Here is a 21,834-nt window from a genome sequence, read left to right on the forward strand (position 1 = left end):
TAGACAATATCGTTTGGTCAGTATAAAAACTATAGAAGTCTATGGAAAGTCCCCACAATTCACAAAAACAAACGTGTGTGTGTGTGTGTGTGTGTGTGTGTGTGTGTACTTGTTTTTGCTACATTGTGGGGACCAAATGGTGACCTGAAATTTTTGACATTGTGGGGACCAGCTTGTGGTCCCCATGGGTACAAAAGCTTATAAATAATACAGAATGAGATTTTTTGAGAAAGTAAAAATGCAGAAAGTTTTCTGTAAGGGTTAGGTTTAGGGGTAGGGTTAGGGTAAGGGTAAGGGGATAGAAAATACAGTGTGGACAGTATAAAAACCATTGCACCTATGGAGAGTCCCCACAAAGATAATAAACCAGACATGTGTGTGTGTGTCTAGCTGCCCTGTCTGGATTACCCTTGTTGCAGATTAAAGATTATTGAACTCTTCATCGCTGTCTTCGTCTTGGCTCATTGTACACACCATGTTGAGACACCCATAGGCTTACTTCCGCATTGAAGTATAAGGTAAATAGCTGAGAATCAGAGGATAAAATCATAAAAAGCACATAAAATACTGGCACACTTTACATGAGAGACTTTTTTCAAAAACTTTAATAGACCGTTGTAGTTTTATTACTTTGTATTCCTTCTACTTGGTATTTTTTTTTCTTTCCTTTTTTTTTTTGGATATGGTGTTGACACATTAAAAGTAGCTTTTGTATTTCTTTTGTAACCACTGTAACTTTCACGCAGCAGTAAACACTCTGGGTTTGATCTCATTACATCCAAGTAATAATTATCTCTTAAAGAATGAAGAGTCAGCGAGAGGGAATGCAAACAGACCAGATCAACCAGATCTGGTTAGGTAGCCTATGTTTTTCATCAAACCTTACATGGTAAATGCAAATAATGGGACTGCTTACTCAAGTTTACACTGTTACATTATTACATGCTTTTCATGTCAATACTGTGCTAAAATATATCGGATTACATAATGACAAGCCCTTAAAGTGTTAAATGCAATTGCAGAACAGTATTACTCACTTATAGTATGATTTATAAGATACTAAATGTAACTTTGGCCAGCATAAAAGCTTTGAATTAGATCTGCCCTTAAAATATATAGATTAAAAGAACAGGCTATAAAGCTGCTTTGATCTGCTCCTCTTTATCCACGTAGGCCAATATAAATGTGTGCTGGTATCCATGGAGAGCTCGTCATTGTCATTGGTCACTGGTCATTATTTTGTCAAGAGCCCTAGTTGCCCTTAGTAACCATCTGGGTGACAGAGGAGTCTGAATAACAAACTAAAGAGAAGACATTGTGTGCATCTCAGGGCTCACGCATGCTCTTCATTTAGCTAAACCTAAAGACTACTTTGGATTATTTACTGTTTATTGCATTATATTTAGGGTCAGATTTTTAGCTTTCTAACATTGGAAGATGAATCCGGTTTGAAATCTGTCCTTTTATCAGGATTGACATCAAGCCGGACTGACTTTGCAGTAAGTTCCTTTCATGATTTTTGCTATTATAAACTGTAATGCTGCAAAGCTTATTATAATTTTATGTAAAAAGCAGTTTTTGTTTTATGAGAGCACTTCAACACCCGCTGCTGTTTCTCAGACTGTCATTGAAGCTCTTGATGTGTGTGGGGGGAAAGCAATTTTTGCCATTATTATGCCTTTGTAGCGAACTTGACCGTTAAACGATTTGATTGCCGATGAGGAATTTATTTCAGATGGTCGCAATGAACGCTAATTAAAACAGGTAGATTATAATGATTTTTTTGTCCTTGCTGGTGTGCATTTATGATTGAAACTAATTGCTCTTCATGGCCTCTTCAAACATAATACAATCTGCTGCTGCTATCTTAGCTGATGAGTAATATGCAGTGCTGAAAAGAACATATCATGTTTCATAATCGCTCATAACTTTTTTATTGTTTTTGTTTTGGATTTTTTCATGCTTTTAGGTTCTTAATGGTTAAAACTTGACAGTTGTGAATGAGTTAAAGTGAACATTAAATCAGAATTTAATAAACCCTATTTGCTTGCATCTGGTGTTACTGTGAATGAATCATCAGTGCACATTATTCGAAATAATAAAATCAAATAAAATAATAATCAATGAATGAATAAATCAAATTCACAGTGTATCAATTCAAGTTCCATGATAATTTTTATTCTTCTTCTTTCTTATTTTATTCTTTCTTATTAAACATCCTGTTTTAGTCAGAATTGCATTATGATGCAGAGTTAAAATGGATTGTGAAGGCAGATCTGAACTGTTCTCTGAGATTAGAAAAACAAAGATTAGCCAAAATTGACAAGTTTGACTTAATCATTAATGGAGATTTTATATGTGATGTGCAACGGCATGAATGAGCTGGTCTAAGGTAAATATTACCACAGAGATCTGGTATGAGCAGACGGGAGATGAGGAAAAAGGAAGAACGTTTTACTGCCATAAACGTATTAAGATACATATTTTGATTAAAAAGATCTCAAGGGAAGCATTAGAAAATTAAAAATTGGTAGAGGTGTTCATTAGCTAACAAACAAACAAAAGTTTGCTTACAGTGATTATGATAACATTTCATTTTACATGCACATTAAAATCTATAGAAGCTTGTTTCCGCCACAGGATTAAAAAAATAATTCCAACTTTTTATCTCACAGTGTTTTTTTTTTTTTTTTTTTTTTCACAATTCTGAGAACTGTGACATACATACTTCTGAGAATAACAGTAATAAAAAAATCACTTTTTTAAATATTTTTATTCTGTGGCAGAAAAAAGTCAGAATTGTGGGATATAAACTCAGAAGTGCAAACTCGAAATTGTGAGGGAAAAAAAGAATTTAGAGTTTATATCTCACAATTATTTCTATTTTTAAAAAGTCAGAATTGTGATACAAAAATTCACAATTACTTTTTTTTAAACGTATGGCAGTTCCATAGTAACCAGTTTAGCAATAACCAGGATTTTAATTCACATTACGAATTTAGCATTATAGACAATATACAGTGTATAATTTACAGTAATTTACGGTAGAATTCAGGCTTGCAAATGCTCGGTTAAAAACAACAATTTCTGGGTTATTTGGCAACTCAGTGCCAGGTAAACTTGTTGCTGACTCAGCTTGTTGGGTTTTATGTTGTTTTTGACTTTTTTTTTTGCTGGGTCAGTCAACCTATTGAAGTATATATCACGTATATTCAAGACTAATATTCATGTTCGAACTGTTACATGAAAAATAACTTCACCTTGTGCCATCTGATTTGTCAGACATGTAAATTTCAACCCGTCAAATGTTTTGCATGACCACAGCTGCGACAACAGAGGGTATGCATTGACATCACTTTCCCGCCAGGACACGCCCCCTCAGCCAGACTGAGTGGCAAAAGAGTCTTCAGCGTGAATGGATTTAATACGGAAGATGCGAAAATGCAAGTAAAAGAAACAATAATCGGTTTAAAAAAGGGGTGTCAAACTCAGTTCCTGAAGGGCCACAGCCCTGCAGAGTTTTGTTCCAGCCTTGCTCCAACAGACATACTATGCAGTTTTCAATTAAGCCTGAAGGACTTCATTAGTTGGATCAGGTGTGTTTAATTAGGGTTGTATCTTAACTCTGCAGAGCTGTGGCCCTCCAGGATTGGAGTTTGACACCCCTGGTTTAAACTAAAGGTTTCTGAACTCCATATAATGTTCCTAACAACTTAACAAATATCCAGTGGTCAATGGATAATCGATGCAGCCAGGAATCATATTTTCTAACACGTATATGTCTCTGATTTTGACGTTGGGGAAAATAAATAAAGCCTGTGAACTGATTTTGTAAATACAAAATAGGTTGGTCTAATCCCCGGTGATCACTTATATCAATGTTATATGTATCATCATATCGTCCAGCTGAAAAACGTATATAGTTTTCATCAGTGTTTATTTAAAAACATCCAGTAATGCAGAATTTAAGATGGTAAATGTTTAGTTGATGAGTTGTCAATATGATACACAATAATACAATATATAGGATATGATTTTACTGCACAATTCAACATATTAACATGAAGTGATAACTGCAAATCTGTGTTTTGTTGCCTGGAGACCATTTGTTTCTTTGAATTGCAGCAATTAATTTCCTTCTCTTTTCAGTAGCTTTCAGCAGTGTGTAAAAATATACCTCAGGTTTCTTGTCAAATCTCTTCGTACAGTCAATCGCAAAGCTCGTTCTGCTTTCTGAGGTGTTTTGCGTGTTCTGTCGCAGCATTCACATTGAAACCAATGCTGCCACTCAGTCTTTTTGCCACTCAGTGGGCGGAGCCGCAGCCACTTTAACTGACGGTGACTATAGCGCACTAGATCAATAGCACTCTGAGCACCCCTGTTTATCATCGTCACCCCGTCCGGTAATCGCCGCCCTTCACCAGGCTCCCAACAGGAGTGGGCGTGCGAGAGAGGAGGGGCACCAAAACAGCCAGGTCTGGCGGCGTGTGATGAGGCACACCTGACGCAAATGAAGCCTCATCACTGCCGCTGTTGAAATGCCAAGCACGCCTCTCCTCGGGAGACCGGTGTTGTGCCCATTTTTGACCCCCACCAAATTATTACCCCCTCTCTTTGAAATCACTACCTGATTGCCTAATCCTAACCCCACCCCTAATCCTAACCCCTACCCCACACCTAACCCTAAACCTACCATCACTAGGGGGGGTAGTAATCTGGCGGGGGTCAGAATTGGGCACGACACTTTGCGGGGAGTGAGTGCAGCCGTGCGGCCCCCTTACCTGGACCCTTCCTTCTTGAACACTGCTTCTCCTTCACAGAACCCCCAGCACGACGAGGACACTAGATCCCCTGTTCATTTTGGACACTTTTATTCCCCCTTTTGGACACTTTATGTTTATTTTATGTTTAATAAAGCCTCTCCGAGGCCTGACGTCACGCCCACTGTATCTGTCGTTTGCTCCTCCCGCCACACGCTCCTATTTTAGAGATTGGACCTCCAGGAAACTTTGTTATAACAATGAAGTCGCGTCATGTTTAAGCCCTGGTCGCGTATTCGTTTGGCGAGGGATGAAACCTCTATGGTGGTGCGTTGTTCGCTTTGAGTGTAGATCCGGTTAATGCTGCATTTGTAGAAGGTTAGCGTTTGGTTAGACTTCATTGTATTCAGTAAGTTTCCCATCAGTCAAGTTTTCTCTCAGGACAGAACACAAAATGACCACTGACAAATGTATCCACTTTTAACTGGTTTGGCACAGACTACCCAACATTTACAGTCTATGGGTTACACTGACTCAGCACTGGGCAGGTATGTGAGGGGGTTTGTATTGACTGTAAAAATGACCCAGCAGCTAAGTTACAGAAAAGCTACCCAGCACCTGGGTAAAAATATTAAATTATACAACAATAAATTGATCCAACAAGCTGAACCCAGCATTTGGTTTAAAAAAAAAAAGACTTTTTTAGAGTGTGTATATATATCCCCCTGTCCTTAGAATTAAACTGATCTGAGGATCTTTTGTTCTGTAACTATATGAACTTAAACAGGACAGTGAAAAATGCTTTACTTAATCTGTTATGTATCACCAACCCCGATCAGTTACACCAAGGCCAACAACATGTGATTAAAGGCCAGACGGCTATAGTTTATTTGTAATCAATTACAAGCTAATAGGGCTGATGAAACAGAAAGATTTAGAGTTTTATCGGCAACTCCAATATTATTAAAGCTCCGCTTTATTCCAGCCCATTACTCATTCACAATGACCCAAACAGGCTGAAAGCAGCTTCCTCACATTTGACTGATGAACACTGTGGAGGAAGTGCTTCATCACAGCTTGGATCTCTTATCCTGCTGTGGTCACTGTCTGTCTCTCTCAAATCCTTGATGTCGGAAAGGCCTGTTGCGTAAAAGCGTTCTGACCATGTTACATCTTTAAAAAGGCATCTTAATAGTGTTTGTTTATTGTATGAATTTATTTCACACTATTATAGCATGTATTCATATTTGTGTCACTGACCTTGAAGAAACACGGGTCAATTTAAACATGGCAGCTGCCGCTATAAATGCTGAACTAATGGTAAGACTCTAGATCTCATTGTTTTTAGCAGAGCATGGAAGTACAGTGTTCCCAACTATTCAGCATTAAGAATCTCTTTAGCTGACCCAGTTGTCAAAAAGCAAATGGGGATTTGAGTGAATGAGATGCTTTGAATAATTATATTCTCTTGGCAAGTGGGATGGATGTGCTGAATATGGTTGTGCATAACAATGGAATGAGTAACAAAGTCAAGCTTGACATCCCAGAGAGCCCATCGAGAGAATATACTATACTGAATACGAGCGAGTGAGTGTGCATGTAGGTGTATGTGTTTTCCCCAGTGCTGTTATGTTAGGCCTACACATGGTTTATATTTTGGATTATTTATTTAAAAGGTATTTTTTAAATAGTGCTTTTGCTGATGTTTTGGTTTCATTTTTTTGTATGTGCATGTGTACTGATGCATTTCATGAAATACAGACCAAGGAGATATTGAAGGAAATTGGAAAATTGTGGAAACTGAACAGAAGACACACTGTAAAAAAAATGCAAATGCATATTTTCCAGTTTACAAAACATTTTGAGTCTCAAATACTATTTTTTTTTCTTGAAACAACATAAAAACCCTTGTCAGACCAACAAAATTACCCCAAATGTTGTCCCAACTAGTCAAACACAGTTGTCCGAACAAAGAATTTCATACTGTTGAAATGTTAAGGCTTTGTGAGTTCCCAGCATGCATTGCAGCATGAATAAATTATGCAGTTACTGTTATTGGATTATTGTTTTGCTGTTTGCTGACTTCATTTAAACTTTTTGTTGTTGTTTTGTCATTATCGTTAGTTATTTGTTGCACTGTAATGTAAAGAGCTCATCTTTTTAACATTTGTTGATTGCAACCGTTCTTGAGGTTTGTGTGTCTAGTTTTAAGGCCTAGAGTATGTTTAATCATTGGTATAAATTTGCTTGATATCTTAGTCTTGTAAGATGTTTTACAAGCAAAGACAATGTTGTTTATATATTAGACTAAGTTATCCATTACAGTTTCTATAACAATTCACTGTCATTTGTAAATAAACAAAACATTAACACACAAAAAATCTCAGAAACATTGGTTGTTGTTTCAGTTGCTGTTACAAGACTTTTTATATTAGCAAAACAAGAAAATCAGCTTTGCATGAACAAATTTATGTTGGCTAAACAAAGTATCTTTACTGAGAAAAACTAAAAAACTATTGTTGAGAGAACTCAAGTTGCCTTATTTTTTTTAAGTTTTCTAAACGAATTATTTTTTAGTGCAACAATTAAAAAAGTCCATGTGACATCAGTGGTTCAACCATAATTTTATGAAGTTATGAGAATACTTCTTGTGCACAAAGAAAACAAAAATAACAACTTTATTTGATGCATTCATGAGAGTATGGCGACTTTATCTTTTTTGTGATATTGCTTAAAGGAGAAGTCCACTTCCAGAACAAAAATTTACAGATAATGTACTCTCCCCCTTGTCATCCAAAATGTTCATGTCTTTCTTTCTTCAGTCGTAAAGAAATTATGTTTTTTGAGGAAAACATTTCAGGATTTTTCTCCATATAATGGACTGCTATGGTGCCCCAAAATGCAGTTTAAATGCGGCTTCAAACGATCCCAAATGAGGTTGTAAACGATCCCAGCCGAGGAAGAAGGGTCTACCGTAACGATCAGTTATTTCCATTAAAAAAAAATACAATTTAAATACTTTTTCATCTCAAATGCTCATCTTGTCTTGCTCTGCCTAAAACTCTGTGTATTCTGACTCAAGACAGTTAGGGTATGTTGAAAAACTCCAGTTGTATTTTCTCCCTCAAATTCAAAAATAATTTTAAAATCATCCTACATCACTGCAGAAGTATCAACCCAGTCTTTGCAAAGTGAACATGCAAAGAAGATCAAACACCCTTAACAAAAAAGGTAAAACAGCAATATAGGATGATTTTGAAGTTGAGGGAGAACATGAGATGGGAGTTTTTCGACATACCCTAACTGTCATGAACCGGAAAAAAAAATAGAGTTCAGGCAGAGCAAGACAAGATGAGCGTTTGGCAAGGGGGAAAGTACATTATCTGTACATTTTCATTCTGGAAGTGGACTTCTCCTTTAAATATATTAATGTAACGTCATCATCAGGCATGCGTCGTGGAGACTGGTTGCCATGGCCCGGTGAAGCTCAGAGACGAGACGAGAGGAGGGCCGAAGCCAGACTGGCTGAGGGTCTGCAGAGACTCGACCAGGCTAAACATTACCACCTCAACACACTGACCAGAGAACAGCGCAGACTTCACAGAGACCTCATCTCCATCAAAACAGGTGTGTGAGGAATTAAATGTCTCTCAGAGAAGTTAGAGCATTTAATAAATTAAACAATATCTGTTTCTTGTCAGGTAATCCCTGGAAAAGAGGACTCCACAGTTTGGGGCTACAACCCTCCAACAATGATGTTGTTCGCCCTGCTGCATCTTACAAGAGGACCCAGTTACCCATCATCCCAGTGGCAGGCAAGGAGACAGACAGTCACAGGTGAGACCAGATTTTTGTAAATACAGTGTGTTTGTGTCTTCTCACTGTCTTTAAATTCACGCATTTATAAAAAAACAACAGAGGAAATGAGCACGATTGATACCAATGGCAAAAAAACAATATGGTACAGATATTTTGTGCATCTCTAATGATGGCATTTAAATATTTTATACTTTCAGGTATTTTTAGCCAATAAACATTCATAGCTGGATTCAACAACACTACAGTATATACTTCAATCAGCAACGCCACTGATAGTTCAAAGAAAGTGTGATGTGCCAAGATGAAGCAAATCTCTTTAGTGCCTCATTATATAACATGGCTATCCAGCTTGATTTCCCCTGTATCCCAGCTGCAGCCGTGGCATGTACCCCACTCTGCAGTTAGACTGGGGTTGGCGTGGATTTCAACAAGGAATGAGAGAATTTATTCCACTTGATACTTGACACAGCACAACTTCAAACAGAATGTGGAAAATGAATCCGTTGCAATTAGAATCTCTGCTTCAGGGTATGATCCTAAAAAAGGAAGCGAGATGCCTCCCACCCATTCTATAAATGTTTGATATTGTATCTTAGACCCACTTTGCATTCAAGCAGTCTTGTGTAGGACAGAGCAACGGAAACAGAAAATATATTTACAGTTAAATGAGCCCAATATATATATATATATATATATATCCGTATCCCTGAAATACAGTACATGTTCTTGGATATCACATGTCTTTATTGTAAATGGCAAAAACGTTTTTGACGTGTGCTCATTCAGAATTTTTTTTTTTTTAATGGCATAGGGAGCAGAGCAGCACTTTGTAGTAAGTACTCTGAAGGGTGTAGGGCTTTTGCGTCTCATACGTAACTGCTTTTCTGCTTACGCAGTGTTACTTTAAAAGAGAAGTCCTCTTCCTGAACAAAAATTTACAGATAATTTACTCACCCCCTCGTCTTTCTTTCTTCAGTCGTTTTTCTGCATATAGTTTACTTCTATGGTGTTTGAACTTCCAAAATGTAGTTTAAATGCAGCTTCAAAGGGCTCTAAAAGATCCCAGCCGAGGAAGAAGGGTCTTATCTAAAGAAATGATTGCACATTTTCAAAAAACAAATTGACAATTTATATACGTTTTTTACCTCAAATGCTCATTTTGTCTAGGTCTGCATGAACTCATGAATAGGGTATGTCGAAAAACTTCCATCTAATTTTCTCCTCCAACTTCAAATTCGTTCTACATCGCTGCAGAAGTACTGACCCAGTGTTTACAAAGCAAACATGCAAAGAAGATCAAACGCCCTTTACAAAAAAGGGTAAAACAGCAATTTTAAGTTGGAGGAGAAAATGAAATAGCCTAACTGTATTGACCCGGATTACACAGAGTTGATGCAGAGCTAGACAAGATGAGCATTTGAGGATAAAAAGTATATAAATTGTAATTTTTTTTAGAAAATAACTGATTGTTTTGCTAGATAAGACCCTTCTTCCTTGGCTGGGATCGTTTAGAGCCCTTTGAAGCTGCATTTAAACTGCATTTTGGAAGTTCAAACTCATGGGCACCATAGAAGTCCACTATATGGAGAGAAATCCTGAAATGCTTTCCTCATCTTGGATGACAAGGGGGTAAGTACATTCTCTGTAAATTTTTGTTCTGGAAGTGGACTTCTCTTTTAATAGGGGTGTGTGCCTTTCCAAATCATATCAATTCAATTGAATTTGCCACAGGTTAACTTTATTTGAAATCTAGTAACATCTACAAGTGATATGAATGCTTCTGAGCTAAATTTCAACTGTCCCAGATGAATACTTATGCAATGGAATAGTTTAGTTTTTTTTTTTTTGGCTTTGCTGTTATGTATGGAGTGTAGATTGATGTGGAAAAAACATGCATGAAAATATAGTCCTAGTGCAAGTTGTGGATTTTACAATCCCAGGTAAATTGGTAAAACTCACAATAAGGTCCAACTACACTGTCAAAAATAAAAAAACACAATTTATTGAGTCAGCTTAAAATAATTTGTTACCCTGCTGCCTTAAAATTTTAAGTTCAGTCAACTAAAATAAGTTTAGTCAACTTGAAATGTTAAGTTGTACTAAGTAACAACTTAGATATTTGTGTTTGCTAAACTTAACAGATGGGTAAGTAACCCAGCTGCCTTCAAATTTTAAGTTGATTCAACTCAAATATCTAAGCTGTCACTTAGTATAATTTAACATTTCAAGTTGAATAAACTGTTTTTGAGTTGACTGAACTTAAAATTTAAGGCAGCCAGGTTACAAATTATTTTAAGTTGACTCAACAAATTGTTTTTACAGTGTAGTTTAACATTGGTTAACTAACATTAACTATCATTGGGCAATACATTTGTTAAAGTATTTATTATTCTTTGTTAAAGTTATAATGAAATAAATATAAAATATAAAAATATAACTGTTCATTGTTAGTTAATGTTAGCTCAGATTCATGTAATAATTTTAACAAAGGCAAGTTTTGATTTTAATTATGTATTAGTAAATGGTGAAAGTAACATTATCTATGATTGAAAAATACCTATATATATATATATATATCAACATTTGGCCTGAGCAAGTATATTTTGTCAATTAATTTTTAAAGCTGTGTGTTCAGCTGTTTGTTTCTTCAGCAGAACTGATTTGAAGAAGTTCAGCATCACATCACTTGCTCACCAAAAGTGCCTCTGCAGTGAATGGGTGCCGTCAGAATGAGAGTCCAAACAGCTCATAAAAACATCACAATAATCCAAAATCTAAAGTAATCCACACCACTCCAGTCCATCAGTTAACATCTTGTGAAACAAAAAAGTAAGAAACAGATTTATCAGTAAGGCATTTTAACTTTAAATCATCACTTTTGTTCAAAAAAAAGTCCATAATAACACTTCTTCCAGTGAACAGGTCCATTTCCTGTTGTCCTCTCACAACAAAATCCACTGACATATTTGAGTAGAACTTATTTATGCTTGTAAACTGTACTTGATCTGTGCATATTTCTCTCCTAATACATACCAAACACATTTTTCACTGGAGAAAACAATATTATGGATAGAGGACTCTGTGTATTTTAGCTGGAAGCAATGATTTGAAATTAAATATATCTTAATAATGAGTATGTTTCTTACAAACACTCAGTTTTTCACTTCATATGATATTAGTTGATGTACTGGAGTGGTGTGGAGTACTTGTGGATTATTGTAATGTTTTTATCAGCTGTTTGGACTCTCATTCTGGCGGCACCCATTCACTGCAGAGGATCCATTGCCGAGCAAGTGATGCAGTGCTAAATTTCCCCATTTTTTTTTTTTTTGAAGAAACAAACTGCATCTTGGATGGCCTAAGAGTGAGTAAAATTTCATTTTTTTTTTAATTTTGGGGTGAACTGTTCCTTTAAGGGGAACAGTCTGTGAGGAAATAGACTAAAATGGCCACTTTCCACATTTGATCCACTTTGCTAATACGTCTGTAATCTTATTAAAATACCTTTTAAGTTGCGAAAAAAAACTTGCAACCTCATGTGGGCCACAGCGTTTTAAAAAAGCAGTTTTTGGTCTGCAGGCCACCAGTTGAATAGACCGTATATTAAGGAATTAATGTATTCTGAAAATACACACATTAAATATTCATTAAGTAGCATTTGATTTCTGCACAGGCAAATTGTTAGGATTGTGTGAGAGAATCAAATTATGTTTTAGCATAACAGAATGATATGTGCTGTATGAATGTGAATATGGTGTTGAGGGTCCCTGGGAATGAAAGCTGAATCAGACTGTTTTAAATGTCTGTGTGTGTTTGTGTGGTCGGTTATGTATGTGCATGAATGCTTTCTGATTAGAGTCTGTGTGCAGTGATGGGCATCTGTGATTGAGGGGATTTCCTCAGTTAACCGCACCAGTGAATCTGATGATGGGATAATCACATACACACACAAAGCCATCCAACCTCAAACACATACAAATTACTTAGTAAAAGATTTATTAGGTTTTAGCCCCCTGATACTGTCTATTAATAACATCTATTAATATATTTACACTGTCCAGTTTTTCTTTTCTCAGATTTTCAATGGACACATTTAAAGAGATGAATGAATGAGAGTGAAGGAGAAGGGCACTGTAAGATTTAATATCCTATGTAGTCAGTGAACCAAAAGAACTGGAAAAGGTTGTGGTCGTCCAACAGTTAAAGATCCGGGCTGCTAATGAGACAGCTAGAGAAATCTCTCTCTGTGCCCTTGAGGAAGACACATCTCAGGTTGCTCCACTGGAACTGTCCATTCAATTAGTGAACTCAAGGTTGCTTTGGATGACAAGCATCTGCTAAATAGCGAGGAAGACACAAGAGAGACGGAAATAGACAGTGTTTTGACCATCTCCCTCTCCCACAGTGCACCGTCTGCACTTCCTGTAGCATCCACTGCAGCCTCCTTCTGTCTGTCTGTTCTGTCTCTCTGTGGACCTGAAGGGAGGTTGGTGGTTCTCCGTCTTTATGCTTGTTAGGCAGACAGCCTGTAGGCGACCAACTAGTGCCTACTGCCCTTTACTTCCCCTTATTTCCTGTTTTCCTTCTCTTTTTCTTTCTTTCTGGTTTAGTCTCTGACAGAGACACTCTGTCTTTTCTGTTTGTTTGCTCTTTTCTTGTCATTCTTCTTCTTGTCTCCCATCTCTTCCTTCATTCTGTGATGCAGGAAGTTTTTAGCTGCCCTCACCTGCTTTAGGTTTCATTTTATTGTTTGGATATATACACAATCTAAGAGTCATGATTACATAATGAAGCGTGCCTACAATACAAAAAAAAGAAATAGTCCTTTAACAATCCACCAAGTGGGTAGAAGAGTACTACAGAGTACTATGTACTACAAAAAAGGAAATTATTTTCAAGAAAAGTTTCAATTTAATGACTGCAAATATTAAAAAGTAATAACATTTGGTTACACATTACACATAAAGTCAGAATTGTGAGTTTATATCTCACAGTTCTGACTTTATAACACACAGTTGCAAGTTTATATCTCACAATTCTGAAAAAAGTCAGGATTGCAAGATATAAATTTGCAATTTTGAGAAAAAAAGCCAGAACTGCAAGAAAAAACTGAGAAAAAGTGAGAATTGTGTTTATATCTCACTATTCTGACTTCATAACACGCAGTTGCAAGTTTATATTTCGAGATTGTGAGAAAAAAGTCAGAATTGTGATTTTAAAAAGTCAGAATTGTGAGATATAAACTTGCAATTGTAAGTTATAAAGTCTGGAAAGAACTGGAAAATATAACCTTCCAAATCTGAGAAAAGAAGTCAGATATGTGAGATATAAACTCACAATTCAGACTTTTTTTTCTCGTAAATGTGAGTTTGTATTTTGCAATTTTGAGTTTTTTCTCGCAGTTCTGAGAAATGGAGTCAGAATTGCGAGTTTATATCTCACAATTCTGACTATATAACATGCAGTTGCAAGTTTATATCACATGATTTTGAGAAAAAGTCAGAATTGTGATTAAAAAAACCTGATAAAAAAATTCTAACTTTATAACACACAATTCTGAGTTTGCAAATTGCTTTTTTATTATTATTATTCCGTGGCAGAAATGGATCCCATATGTTTCATTACAAATATGAATAAATTAATAAATATCATTAGGTTTTTGGGGAGTTGCATCAAATGACATTGTTCAACCTGAACTAACCTTGCCTCATCATAAAAAGGTTAAATTATCTGATATTTTAGGAGATTTATTGACCTGTTGGTTGCACCACTATATTTTTTTCCGAATAGTTTTGCAAATATTTAGATAATAAAAGGTGCCAAACTTCTTTTCAATAATTGTTATATTTTACTGTGTTTTTTCATCATTATGATTTCTGGAGTTGTATCATCCTGCTGTTATTTTAAATGATGCCCCCTTATAATATATCAAAATAAATTTTAATTCAGAAATTACATAATTTATGTTGTATTTTTAGGTGTATTCAAGTCATTGTGGGTATGAATTGCCTTTTTAAAAGTAGTTCTGGTAACACAATAAGTTTTCATTTGTTAACATTATTTAACTACATCAGTTAACATAAATAATGAAATGTTTATTTTTATTATTTATTATAAAATCTACATTTTTATTTGTTAATATTATTTAATTGACAGAAGTTAACCATGAATGAGCAATGAACAGTTGTATTTTCATAATCTAATGTTAACAAAGATTAATAAATACGTTAACACATAGTGCCCATTTATTAGTTAATGTTAAAGGGAAAGTTCACTCAAAAATGAAAATTCTGCCATTAATTACTCACCCTCTTTTCTTTTCAAACCTGTAACACCTTTGTTCATCTTTGGGACACAAATTAGGATATTTTTGATGAGATCCAAGAACTTTCTGATTCTGCATAGACAGCAACGCAACTGACCTGTTCAAGACCCAGAAAAGTAGTAAGGACATTGTTAAAATAGTCCATGTGACATCAGTGATGCTCTCGTGAATGTGCGTTGAATACTGACACAAAAGAGAAGAAATTGTTGAATAAAGACATTTTTTGTTGTTGTCTTTGCGTACAAAAAGTTTCCCGTAGCTTCATAACATTGCGGTTGAACCACTGATGTCACACGTGGTAGTTGCATTGCAGTCTATGCAGGGTCAGAAAGCTCTCGGATTTCATCAAAAATATCTTAATTTGTGTTCTGAAGACGAACAAAGGTCCTACAGGTTTGAAACGACATGAGGGTGAGTAATTAATGACAGAACTTTAATTTTTTGGTTAAACTAACACTTCAATGCATTAACTAACATTAACCATTTAGATACATTAAACAGATTTATAGATACAGATGGAAAAAAAAGTTTACACACTTCTTCTCAACTCATCCACCCTTTGCCAAGCTGCAGAAAATTTACAGTCTCTGAGCATTTGCGACTGCTGTCTAGTGCGGCAGGTTGAAAAGATGAGAAGGGGTTTAAGATTTACTGTTTACCTCAGCACTGTCCTGACATGACCTCAGCCAGCCGAATGAGTGCTTGCTGGATATGGACAGCAAACTGCCACAAGACTGCCATGAAGCTAACGTGCCTGTCTGAACACTTTCTCAGCTGACCAAAACATCTGACCTCATGCTGTGTCAGTCATACTGTCATAGGAAAGTGAACTTCAGTTCTTGAAAGTAATGCGTTCAGCTGTCTTTTTAGCTATGTAATGGTTTGAGAGCTGTACATTGTGTGGGGAGAGGACGTTTAGGACTTGTCTAAATGTTCTGCTAATCGAATGTCGGAAAAACAGAAGCTGCTAAATGAATGACAGTAGAAGTGAAAGAAGATTTTGACATTGAAAATGTTCCGAGTATCATTGTGGTGACATTACCTGCATTCTGTTGAGTATATTTCTTTGCCAAAACCTAGAGAACTGCCAGGTTGTCCACTATCTACAAAGGCAGCTGTCTGAAAAGGAAGTTAATAAGCAGACCCAGAGATCCAGACTGAATTTGCTGGCTGTTTTTGCACAGGTTTTGGTCAATTTGCTGAGCTGAGAGTACTAAACTTTTATTGGTAGTTACGAAAGTCGCTTTCAAGGAAAGTAGGTTCACTTGGTGGCCATATTTGCAATGCCTTCTGGAAACGATTTAGGGCCTCCAAGACCAACTTCTATCTAGTTGAATGGTAAAACACAGAACATTTAAAAACTTGCCAAACTCACAGTCAGAACTGCGTTTAAATCACAATTTTGAGAATAAAATTCAGAATTGCAAGATACAAGCTCGCAATTGTGAGAAAAAAAGTCAGAATTGTGAGTTTAAATCACAATTTTAAGAATAAAAAACAGAATTGCAAGATACAAACTTGCAATTGTGAGAAAAAGTCAGAATTGCAACATACAAACTTGCATTTGCAAGAAGAAAGTCAGTATATTATGCAATTCTGAGAAAATAAGAATTGTGAGTTTATATCACACCGTTTTGAGAATAAGTCTGAATTGCGAGATGTAAACTCACATTTGCAAGAAAAATGTCAGAATTGTGAGATAAAAAGTCGCAATTACTTTTTTTTTTTAATTCAGTGGCAGAAACAGGCTTCCATAGGCTGCCATTCATAAGCCGCATTTCCGCCGAAATGACCAGGAACAATTTGTCCCAGGAAAGTTTTTTTCCCCCAGACCTGTTGCTGTCTGCGTTTTCATCGTGGTCTAAAGTACCATGAAGATTAGGCAAATAGTGACGTAGGACTGCATGCAACTTGCGTCCTTGGTAGTTCGGACTTTGCAAGTTCGACTCCCGGTAAAATCCCGGTAACGGCACAACGCAAGTCCCAACCCAAGTCCGGTAATTCTGCAAAAGGAACAGCGTACTTCATCCCTGGTGAAAAAAAAACACAGCATATGCTGGTAGCTATGTTTTGATGCTGGGATGCTGGTTAGGTATGTTTTGGTGCTGGTTTAAGCTGGTCCTTGACCAGCAACATGACCAGCATAAACCAGCAAAGGACCAGCTTAAACCAGCAAGGGACCAGCTTAAACCAGCACCAAAACATACCTAACCAGCATCCCAGCACCAAAACATAGCTACCAGCATATGCTGTTTTTTTCACCAGGGATAATGTCAGTCAGCTCACCCTGGCTACTGCAATTTTCGTAACTGTATTTACAATAAGATGAAATATGATATTAAACATCACTGCCTATTTTCGTTCTCATTTAAACATATTAATATCCTCAGAAATTAGCAAAAAAGGCAATTTTACAGAAATGGAAGTCTGAAGTTGTGCCTGTATTTGAAGTTTGGCTAAGAGACTTAAGTTATGTATTACCCCTAGAAGAGCTGAGATATAATATAACAGATAGACAAATAATATTTACAAGAATTTGGAATCCAATAAGATCTTTAATTAACAATTTTGAAGTATAACTTCGTATCAGCATAGTGGTCAAGATTAGGGGTGCACTCTGAGAGTTTTTAATAATTTTATATATTGTTAGTTAATTTTCAACAAAGAACTGTAGGATATCCGACTATTAGGCTGTTGAATTACCGCCTTTGTTTAGTTTTTAGTTAGTTGCCTATGTTAATGTTAAGGAATAAGAGACATATTTGGGTTGTAATTAACGCCTTCAAGAATTTGTGGGTATATGGGATTGGTGTAGACATGTAAAATGTGTATGTGCAAGAGGTTTGGAGGTAGATGTACCTACACGTATTGGTATGTTTATGATGTGGGAGTATGTGTATGTATGTAAATATGGGTATGTGGGTGTGTGTATATGTATATGTATGTTTGTTAGAATGTGCGTGTGTGGCTTTGTACATATACCTACATGGCATATGTAGTCAGTTAATTATTTAGCTGATCACTATATACAATATACTCAAGATAGATGGTAACCTTGTTGTCTACACTTACATTTGCAGTATACAATTGTATAGGCTATGTTCTCTGTATACTTAAAACAATAAAAAAAAATAAATTAAAAAAAAAATCCTCAGAAATGTAGTTCAAGGAACGTATAAACAAAATAATATATCAAACAGCATTGCCTGTTTTCTGACTTTATAACTCAAAATTGTGAGTTTATATCTTGCAATTCTTACTTTATAACTAGAAACTGTGAGTTTATATTATACAAAAAAAGTCAGAATTGCAAGATATACACTTGCATTTGCAAGAAAAAAGTCAGAATTGCGAGTTTAAATCACAATTTTGAGAATAAAAGTCAGAATTGTGAGATAGAACTCCTATTTGTGAGAAAAAAAGTCACTCGAGTTTACAGAGTGTGTTCGAGTCCATTAGTGGTAGTAAAGTGTCCATCAGTGCACAGTTATAAATCTCAGAAGTACCTACTGTTTTTACTATTATTTATGAATGCTGTGAATTCAAACATACTACGTTTTATATACTATCATTCCCCTAGTATATAGTAGGGAAATAGGAAAATTTGGATGCAGCCCATGTTAAACCTGCTCATAAATGACTTATTTGGAACTCATCGACTCTTTGGACTACAAAAATATCATTGTTCATGCAGCTCATAATTGATTCCAGCTGAGTCTGACATTAGCATGTTGCTAAGCTCACAACATTACACTCTAGTGAGCACAAAAACAAACACAGATTATTGTCAATTTTTAATTAGAAAGAACTGTTTTATAGTAATATCCTTCAGCATATAAACTAAAACCAGAGTCAGTGATTAGCTTGTTAGCATAGCCCAGTTAGATATTTAGTATTTGCCATAAGCTATATCTTATGGAGGGAAAAATTAACTTTCTCAGTTTCAAGTCTAAGAAATACATCGCACAATTACCCAATTATGTCATTGTGAAGCCAATTAGCGTTGTCAAGATGTAATTTTTTTTCATGCTGACTCCTGACTTTCACACTTTAAGTAATTATTTCTGTCTTTTCTCAATCTCTCCAGGTCTTCACTACATGCTCGTGTTCAGGAGTTTATGAGCAGTGGGGAGAAAAGGGTAGAACACTCCTCTGAGACGCTCTGCCTGCCGGACCTAAAACGCCAGCCTGTCACCTCTCTAACCGCTACGAGCACAAATACAGAAAGAGAGGAGAGCAAGGAGAGAGAGATGGATGGAGAACAGGACAGAGACAGAGAGGCACTCATGGAGGTAGTGAGGGACAGAGAAAAAGACAGCCAGAAAGAGAGGGAATGGATGCTGTTAAGGGAACGAGAGAAAGATAATGAAAGAGGAGCTGAGATAAATGGGAATAGGTGTCTGTCCTCTCCTGTTTCATTCCCCTCTGAGATGCTGGCTCCGGATGGACATTTAAGAACAGTTCACACATTACCAAATTTTGCCCAGGCTCTGGCCGAAGCACGAAAAGCAAGATACATCAGACACAGAGGACAACCACTGTGTGAGCGAGAACTCACAATACGGGAGATATTTGCTCGGGATTCAAGGGCTCCTGCTCATTGAGACACTAAATCAGTGGTTCTTGACTGGTTTTGCTGCAGGTCCAGATTTTTCATTGGACAGTAAGTAGTAGAAGAAGTTAACGCCAACTTGTCCTGGATGTTCTGCTAGGAGCTGTTCACATCCTCAGACTTAAGGCCCAAAGTATACTTCAGTTTTGATGCAAATCTAAAGGTCATTGCACACTAAGTCCAAAATCCATTTTGATAGGAAAGGATGACGAATACGAGAAAAAAAAAAAAACATACGAAAATTTCAGACTCAGTGTGCAGTGACCTTTATCGTATGTGTATAGCTGAATGCGTAGCCTTTCAAAGAGTACTTTATTTGATAACATGTAAAAATACAGGAGTTCGACACATGCTTACTAGCAAATTTCATCTTTGTGCTGTGACTAAATTGACTATAATTCAATTTACTGTAATTTCTTTCTTACTTTGCATGCACTTTACATTGCATGTACTATGCTATGCACATTATATACGCAGTGTATATAAAATTTAAGTATACTCTGGGCTTAACATTGTGCTTTTTATGCGAGTTATGTGCTTCTGTGCCAACAAAAATAAGGTTAAATGGAGACACGCACCAGTCATTATACAAATGCCTTATTATTATTTTCTTATTTAGCAGGACATTGTTTTTTTATAGAAGCCCATTTCCGGCACTGAATTTAAAAAAAAAAAGTTATTGCGACTTTTTATCTCACAATTTTGATTTTTTTTTCTTCTCAGATTTGCATGCATAAATTCACAATAGCGAGAAATAAATTCAGAATTGCTTGACATAAACTAGTAACTGCGAGAAATAAAGTCAGAATTGTGAGATAAACTTGCAAATCAGATTTTTTTCTCCCAAATTATGTGATACAAACTCACAATTTTGAGTTATAAACTCAGAATTGTGATATAAACTCACAACTGCGAGAAACAGTCAGAATTGCCTGATATAAACACAATCGCAAGTTATAAACTTGCAACTGAGAAAAAATCAGGACTGCGAGCTATAAACTCAACTGCGAGAAATAAAGATAGAATTGTGGTATAAACTTGAAATTGCGAGTTATAAAGTCAGAATTGCGAGACAAAGTTGCAATTCGGATTTTTTTCTCAAACTTACATGATACAAACTTGCAAATGCAAGTTATAAAGTCAGAATTGGATGATATAAACTCACAATTCTGACTTTTCTTAGAATTGCGTGATATAAACTTGCAATTGAGAGTTATAAAGTCAGAATTGCGAGATAAACTCACAAATATTATTGTTTTCTCAGAACTGTGATACAAACTCACACTTGTTAGTTATAAAGTCAGAATTGTGTGAAATAAACTGTTATAAAGTCAGAATTGCGAGATAAACTCACATATATGATTTTTTCACAAAACTGTGTAATATAAACAATTGTGAGAAATAGTCAGAATTGTGTGATATAAACTCACAATTGCAAATTATAAAGTCACGAGTTATAAACTCGCATCTCTGAGAAAAAAGTCAGAATTGTGAGATATAAACTCGAAATTGCGAGTTATAAAGTCAGAATTGCGAGACAAACTCAAATCTAATTTTTTTCTCAGAATTACGTGATACAACAATTGTGAGTTGTAGAGTGATATAATCTCACAATTCAGATTTTTTTTCTCAGAATTGCATGATATAAAGTTTGTCTCGCAATTCTGACGTCATAACTTGCAACTGCGAGGGAGTTTTATCATGTAAAAAAAAATCTAATTTGACTTTATATCTCACAATTCTGAGAAAGAAAAGTCTGAATTCCAAAATGTAAACTCGCAATTGCAAGAAAAAAAGTCAGAATTGTGTAATAAAAGCTGCGATTAACCTTTTCATTTTTATTCAGTGACGGAAACGGGCTTTCACAGTTATCCAAGACAGTGCTAACTACATTAAACTGCATTTTGTTCTTACAGTAAATAATTACACTAATTCCAACATAGTGTAAATGCACCTTTTTTACTTGCATTTGCAGTCTGTGATTTTATCTGAAAAGACCAGTGACCCATTTTGGAGTCACGACCCTCCAATTGAGAACCGCTGAGCTAAAACACACAAACCAAAACACATGCTACACAATCTTCCTGGTCTTTCTCTATGTTAAAAACTGAAACACACATACACATAATATCCATTTAGATGTTTTGAATGACATATGTTAATAATTGTAACATGATTAATTAGAAAGTCATAATAAACATAAAGTACAAGTATATTTGTTTATAATTAATATCTAAATGAAACAAACCAGTATAGGCTGGTTGAACATGTTTTTTATCTGCAGCAATTATGCCAATAATAAAAAATGAATCAGCAAA

The 21,834-nt window shown here is 35.8% G+C and overlaps 1 protein-coding gene across 1 annotated transcript; it reads left to right on the top strand.

Moving 5' to 3' along the window:
* The first annotated feature begins 1,303 nt into the window (after positions 1–1,303).
* LOC127183089 (coiled-coil domain-containing protein 190) lies at positions 1,304–21,818 on the top strand. The gene is made up of 4 exons (XM_051138909.1): positions 1,304–1,499; positions 8,208–8,387; positions 8,462–8,597; positions 18,992–21,818. The coding sequence occupies exons 2-4, from the start codon at positions 8,210–8,212 to the stop codon at positions 19,506–19,508; spliced, it is 831 nt and encodes a 276-aa protein (XP_050994866.1). The 5' UTR covers positions 1,304–1,499; positions 8,208–8,209; the 3' UTR covers positions 19,509–21,818.
* The last annotated feature ends 16 nt before the right edge of the window (positions 21,819–21,834 follow it).

The sequence above is a fragment of the Labeo rohita genome, chromosome 20 (genome assembly GCF_022985175.1).
Source record: "Labeo rohita strain BAU-BD-2019 chromosome 20, IGBB_LRoh.1.0, whole genome shotgun sequence".
Taxonomy (NCBI): domain Eukaryota; kingdom Metazoa; phylum Chordata; class Actinopteri; order Cypriniformes; family Cyprinidae; genus Labeo; species Labeo rohita.

Bases quoted from the DNA above. Each gene is read 5' to 3' on its own strand.
- LOC127183089 (XM_051138909.1), top strand. From the start codon at position 8,210: ATGCGTCGTGGAGACTGGTTGCCATGGCCCGGTGAAGCTCAGAGACGA. The intron at 8,388-8,461 runs GTGTGTGAGGAA...GTTTCTTGTCAG, and splicing joins CCTCATCTCCATCAAAACAG to GTAATCCCTGGAAAAGAGGA. The intron at 8,598-18,991 runs GTGAGACCAGAT...CAATCTCTCCAG, and splicing joins AAGGAGACAGACAGTCACAG to GTCTTCACTACATGCTCGTG.